Here is a 7,055-nt window from a genome sequence, read left to right as displayed (position 1 = left end):
ATAAATGGCCTTTAAAATATTTGTACTATATATATGTTTCCACCTTGTGTACAGAAAGTATAAGCTATACTGCTACTCTTACTATAATTGCAATAGAGAACACTAAAAACTTTTATATGTAGCATCAAAAGCCTTCAAACAGAATGATTAGTCATTTTTTAATAAATAAAGTGCATCTGCAAGTAGATGTAATAATGTAATTAAATATGGCAGCAGTGTATAAACTACCGCACTTATTGTGTAGGAGGACAAATTTATTGCACGTACTGCCATACCCAATAGTAGCCACATGGTGGCGGCCTTTCCCTATCACTGTAATAATGCTGGAAATATTTCCTGTGAACTTGAAATTTAAAGGAACGCTCCAGTCACAGCTGATTCATTGAGTTATACCCTGTGCAGGGTCTGAAGGGAGGAGCAGGACTTTAGGATCTCGCATTCTCTCCAAGTAAGCCCCTGATAAAAAGCAGTTGTATTACACACACACACAAATCAATCCATCCTACAATACACACACAATAACTAAAATAAAGAATATATTTATTCAGGATATCTCTTCATTTTCGTTATGCAATGAAAACACATATTTTTCTTAAATAAAAGTGCACAAAAAGACAGAAGCTTTCAAACTTTTTTTTGCTCCTTTCCAAGCAGCAAATTGCAAACAGAAAAGCAAAGAAAATACAGATCCCGGGCAGGCCTGACCACGTGGTGCAGGGAATGTTCGGAGTCCACTGGGTAAACGTTCCCTGGTGTCCCGGACAATGGAAGACTTTGGATTGTGCTCGGATTGTGGTGCGGGTACAGAAGTATTCTCAATCACATTGTGATCACTACCTGTACAGATACTATAGAAGACGCCTCCCATAGCCCTATTTTTTCTTAAAGGGGACTGGTTTACAGACTTGGGCCATACGTCATGGTGTGTAAACAAGGCTTATAGCTGGCAGTCGACATCGGGAAATTTTCTGACACTGTGACTCACACAAGGAAGCCGATACAGTACTAGCCGACACCTGAGGTCACCGTCACGTGATAAGCGACACGTCTACAAGTTCTTAACCTTCAGTATCAGGCGATATAATGTCCCAATGCAAACACTGCTGAAGTGGACGCCTAAAGCCAGGGTGGCACACAAAGAGTTAATGCTTGCATGAGATCCGCTGGCCATTCTCCTAAGTAGTGTGAGCGGAGATCCAGTGTTTCCACAAGAGATCACATCCGTGTCTTAGGTCTTGTTCTTATCTTTTGGCTTTAACCAGCCCGAGAAGCTGAATCTGGATCTCCTCTTGAGGTTTGGCTCCGGACTCGGCTGCTTCTGTTGGGAATCTGGAAGAAAAAGTGATGTTTAATGGAGTATATCAATTTTTTTTCTGCATCTTGTATTTTATTCATTTTTTAAAAAACGGAAAGGAATAGTACATGTACAATGAGTTTAAATCACAATATAGTAAAATATATTTAAAAGGAAATCTAACATCAAAATCTATCATGATAAACCAGGGACACTACCACAGTCACTGTGCCTGGATCTATGAGAAAATCTCCTCATATTTGTTATCCATGACTTCCTTCCTTCTAAAATCAACTTTTTAAATTATGCTAAATGTGCCAGAAGAGCTCTGGGGGTTGTTACCACCTACGTCCTTTAGCTTCATGGGCTGTTACACTGTACAGAAGCACTTTTCCCTTTCCCCCTTTGCTAAAACTTCTTCCTCTAAGGGAAGGGGGACAGTATAACAGCCTATAAAGGTAGAGCATGGAAGAACTCTGGTTACACACCCCAGCATCATTTTAAAAGTTGATTTTAGAAGGAAGGAGGCCATGGATAACAAATATTAGAAGATACCAGAGTCCCCGTGCCTGGATCTAAGTGTCTTTGACTTCCTGAAGATTGCCTTAAATACAGCATCAACATGAACTCGAGTTAACCAGCATGAACTCGGTCACGTGCGAGCACCCCAAGAGGGATGAACTCGTGTCTGTGAAGAAGAAGCTGAGCCTTACTTACCCGAATGTTTCCTGATCATATGTTCCATCATTTCATCCTCTTCCTTTTCCCTGTAACAGAGAGTATTATGGGTAAGAATACCGAAAAACCTAGACATCATCTTCAAAGTGGATACTGGACAGGGCCTAAATGGTTAATCTGCCGCAGTCTGCAGAGTTCCTGACGCTATAGGACACCTGAATGAACCTACAAATGCTACAGGTTATTAAAGAGTCTGGCCAGTAGGAGGCAGTATCAATACAGCCATAAAATATCCATAGTCTGCAAGAGCACGGTGATGGGACCTAAAGTGCACTTACAGATCTCCAGTTCTCCTCCTATATCGATGCACTCTATACAAAGAACTACGATTTAGAGCCTCTTTAAAGACAATAAGGCCCGCCCCCTGTGCACTTTCCGGCTAATTTGCATAACCATAAACATTTTATGATCTCTATGTTCCTTCATCCGTTTGAGGTCTGTTTCATCCCCTTTAATTAGTGATCTGGGAGGCATTTTAGACCCACCGACCCCCTTTGAATCAGAATATCTGATGTGATATCTCTTGTATCAGAAATCAAATCTACAGCGGGGATAAGTGTAGCATACTAAGCACAGCTAATAATTATAGACAGGGTAAGGAGTAAGTGAGCGCTAATATTTTTAGGTAACTTGCGCGTCTGCTTTTACAGGTCACGTTCTACTATTCATGTATATAATACGGCTGCGGGCAAAGGACAGCAATGAGGAAACAAGCTTTTATTGGCCATAAATCACACTACACCCCAACCCTGTCCTCCAGCTGGGACAGGAGGACCTGCTACGTGTTTGTCCAAAATTATTACTGAGCGCAAAGAGTTGGAGTGGGTGCAGGTGGTGAAAGGTCCTCCTAAAGTCTCCTATTACTCAGCCTCCGATCCCTTATCCATGGCCTTCCTAATAATCCAAATATATATCCAAGCTCATGTCTGGATCAGTAGATGATCGTAGGATTCATGTCCTTCCTCATTCCACTCTCATCTACTCTGGCCTTTCCAGCAATATAAAGTCATTTCCGAGAAATTATATTTTATGATGCGTTCATAGAATCTGGGCTTCTCAACACATCCAGAAAACAAGACCTTTATTCTCCAGCAAACGAGACCCGATCCGTATTCCCATCATGCACTGTCTGCAGTAAATCGCTTGATGTACATGAGATACTTGGCCCCTAAACCCAACGTTTTATCTAATATATCGACTATTTGGAATAAATTATGGCCAGCCATGTCTCCGGAGCTAACAGGAGGTGGCACCAACCTCAACCCCGAGATGTTAAAAATGACTGAAGACAATGGAATAGAATTAAATGGGTTCTAGATTCAGGGAAGTTCTTCTTACCGTAACCGGTCTTCATCCAGGCACTCGATAATCTCACTCCGGTCATTGACTATGAGCAGATACTTCTCTAGAAGTTCCTTCTCTCTGGTCTTGTCCCTTTCAGATTTCTGATGTTCTACAAGTAGAGATGATACAAGACATTCTATGGTGAGACAACCTGAATAGGACCCAATTGTTGACAGGAGAGGGGGTATTTTTTGGCTTATCCATTGTGATGCACATGGGGTCTACAATGATACAATTTGAGAGTTAAAGTGCCTCCCCCTCGAGAATTCCTGATCCTCGTTTGGAGCATTTACGTTACTCATGTCAAAATTCTGACCACAAATTTGTTCCTAGATCGTCCAGCTGCAGGATGGGAAGTAAGTACATGATACATGGCCCATCAGCCTTCATTTATCTTATCCTGCATGCTCAGGAGATCAGACTATAGGTCACCCCATGACTTTCACCCCCCTATGCACAAGTTTAGGGTCACCTTCCACAGGCTCACCTGGCTTGTTCATGAGATTTCGGAGCTCGGTCTCCACGTCCTGCTGCTGGTCCTCTAGAGCCTGCTGTCTGGATCTGGAAGACAGTGACAGAACCATTAGTAGGCTGTATACCGAGACGCAGCCAGGCTACTATCTTTCATATCAGCGCTTGTTTACAGAGCCGGGAGTCTGCCAACACATGCACCCCCTGCCCGCTCCTCAGTGGATGATACAATGGGAACGGTTACAATAAATCCAGCCTTTCATGTTCTTCATACAGGAAAGGCATCAGTGGCTGGGAATGTTTGCTCTGCGGGGTGGTGTAGCTGGAGGCTCAGGGTCCGAGGGCTATAGGTCTCCATGTGTGCGACATAGGACATGTTCCATCTAAGCGGCCATATAGCAATATAGTGAACAGATGACATAACATATTACTTAGCTTTAAAACGCAGAGGAAAATGGACAACCACTGTTATTTTGTTACAGTGGACCTCTCCTTATACCAAACTTTGCAGAAAGTAGTAGTCCATTCATTTTCAAGTTGCTCTCTTCTCTGGACCCTGCTCTTAAAGCTACTAGGTGGATCTAGAGCCTAGCTGCTGTGACTCACTGCTCCCCGCTCCATAGAGCTTGTGGGATAGAGCCTAGCTGCTGTGACTCACTGCTCCCCTCTCCATAGAGCTTGTGGGATAGAGCCTAGCTGCTGTGACTCACTGCTCCCCGCTCCATAGAGCTTGTGGGATAGAGCGTAACTGATGTGACTCACTGCTCCCCGCTCCATAGAGCTTGTGGGATAGAGCGTAACTGATGTGACTCACTGCTCCCCGCTCCATAGAGCTTGTGGGATAGAGCCTAGCTGCTGTGACTCACTGCTCCCCTCTCCATAGAGCGTAACTGATGTGACTCACTGCTCCCCGCTCCATAGAGCTTGTGGGATAGAGCGTAACTGATGTGACTCACTGCTCCCCGCTCCATAGAGCTTGTGGGATAGAGCCTAGCTGCTGTGACTCACTGCTCCCCGCTCCATAGAGCTTGTGGGATAGAGCGTAACTGATGTGACTCACTGCTCCCCTCTCCATAGAGCTTGTGGGATAGAGCGTAACTGATGTGACTCACTGCTCCCCGCTCCATAGAGCTTGTGGGATAGAGCCTAGCTGCTGTGACTCACTGCTCCCCTCTCCATAGAGCTTGTAGGTTAGAGCGTAGCTGCTGTGACTCACTGCTCCCCTCTCCATAGAGCTTGTGGAATAGAGCGTAACTGATGTGACTCACTGCTCCCCTCTCCATAGAGCTTGTGGGATAGAGCGTAACTGATGTGACTCACTGCTCCCCTCTCCATAGAGCTTGTGGAATAGAGCGTAACTGATGTGACTCACTGCTCCCCTCTCCATAGAGCTTGTGGGATAGAGCGTAACTGATGTGACTCACTGCTCCCCTCTCCATAGAGCTTGTGGGATAGAGCCTAGCTGCTGTGACTCACTGCTCCCCTCTCCATAGAGCTTGTGGGATAGAGCGTAACTGATGTGACTCACTGCTCCCCTCTCCATAGAGCTTGTGGGATAGAGCGTAACTGATGTGACTCACTGCTCCCCTCTCCATAGAGCTTGTGGGATAGAGCGTAACTGATGTGACTCACTGCTCCCCTCTCCATAGAGCTTGTGGGATAGAGCGTAACTGATGTGACTCACTGCTCCCCTCTCCATAGAGCTTGTGGGATAGAGCGTAACTGATGTGACTCCCTCTCCCTCCTTTTTACTCCATAGACCTCTATGTAATCTAAAATTCTTGCTGAATTCCATCTTGCTAGCAACAAGACAGAAGATCAATAAGGCAGAGTGAAAAGCAGATTAGCAGGTAGGAAGGAGGAAGGGAGATGATATATTACAAAGTTGTTGTCACTTGTTATACTGATTTATGCAACGTTTTTGTTGAAAAGTGAAAGATTATCTATCAATTAAAGGGAACATGGTCCCATTGGCACCATAAAGTAGTGCAGTGAGCCGATGTCATGGGGGAGGGACAATGGCAGGATGGGGGGGGGGGGGGTTGAATATTGATTAGCCAGGGGCTCTGGGCACAAAATATGGTAATGAATAAGCGCAGGTCAGATTTTGAAGAGGAGCTTCCCCCAGGACTTGCAGGGAGATGCTGGCAGGGAGCCAGGTAACGTTAAAGAACGCTTATTTTATGAACAATGGAAGACAAAAGATGTGATAAAAGCATGTCCGCATAATACATTACAGTGTCTATGGGAACCTGTCCCCAGGAAAAATAGACCTCTGGTGACAGGTTCCCTATAAATATCTAGAGGTGTAATTTATACTACCATTATCTCTGCAAAAAAAAAAAATAAATATGAGGAGACTGCAGGGTAAAGCATGACGGACAGAGCGGGAGTCTGTGTATGTTAGTCTACTTTCATCCCTTATCAGATAAATGGACTGTGTTTATGAAGATGTTATAAAGGTATTTAAAGGAACGCTCCAGTCAAAGCTCATTCATTGAATAATACCACATGGTGCAGGGCCTACAGGGAGGAGCAGGACTTATCTCCATTGTATTCATAGAACATGGAGTCCTGCTCCTTCCTTCAGGTCCAGCACAAGGTTTAATTCAATGCATCAGCTGTGACTGGAGTGTTCCTTTAATGTATAATCCATCAGCAACTCCGTCCTTTCCGGGGGATGTAACAAACTCTGAAGATCTAATGCCACGAGTCCCAGGTAACCTCCTACCATGTACGGTATAGAAGACCAGGTCATCATCAGGTATCGCATCATACTCACATGTAATTCAGCTCTGATTCCTGTCTCAGCAGCAGTTGTTTCTCATGGATGAGCTTGAACCAGTCGACCATAAGCGAGTCCTCCGATTCATCTACATGACAGACGATAATAGTATTTTACCATTCATTAAGACTCAGAGGCTTCCATCCTATACATAGCGTCTTATTGTGGCCCCTAGATCCACACCTCAACTAAGATGTTTCACCACAGAATTATACCATTTGCCCAAAATCATCATGATTTTTATTGTGCTCATCACAATTTGAAAACTTAGTATAGCGCCACCTGCTGTTGTTTTTATGAATAAACTTTACTGTGTCCACCTTATTATTGATGCGGCGGTGGACGCACATGCTCAGTTTTGCTCTATCCTTGGATATATGGAGGGATTCATTGTCTAGTGAGCTAGCCTCCTCTAACGCTGAG

General features: G+C 44.4%; 1 protein-coding gene across 1 annotated transcript in view; it reads right to left on the bottom strand.

Annotated features, from left to right (window-relative positions):
• Positions 1-523: 523 nt before the first annotated feature.
• The window catches only part of MICALL2 (MICAL like 2), a 44,656-nt gene continuing 38,124 nt past the window's right edge, over positions 524-7,055 (bottom strand). The window contains exons 14-18 of the mRNA XM_072120383.1: positions 6,630-6,720; positions 3,864-3,937; positions 3,371-3,485; positions 2,012-2,061; positions 524-1,329 (exon numbers count right to left, since the gene is read on the bottom strand). Coding sequence (XP_071976484.1) covers positions 1,229-1,329; positions 2,012-2,061; positions 3,371-3,485; positions 3,864-3,937; positions 6,630-6,720 — 431 coding nt within the window. The 3' untranslated portion in view covers positions 524-1,228. The remainder of the gene's footprint in view (positions 1,330-2,011; positions 2,062-3,370; positions 3,486-3,863; positions 3,938-6,629; positions 6,721-7,055) is intronic.

This window comes from Engystomops pustulosus, chromosome 8 (genome assembly GCF_040894005.1).
Source record: "Engystomops pustulosus chromosome 8, aEngPut4.maternal, whole genome shotgun sequence".
NCBI lineage: Eukaryota > Metazoa > Chordata > Amphibia > Anura > Leptodactylidae > Engystomops > Engystomops pustulosus.
The sequence above is the reverse complement of the archived record's forward strand: the minus strand, read 5'-3'. Positions and strand labels throughout refer to the sequence as shown.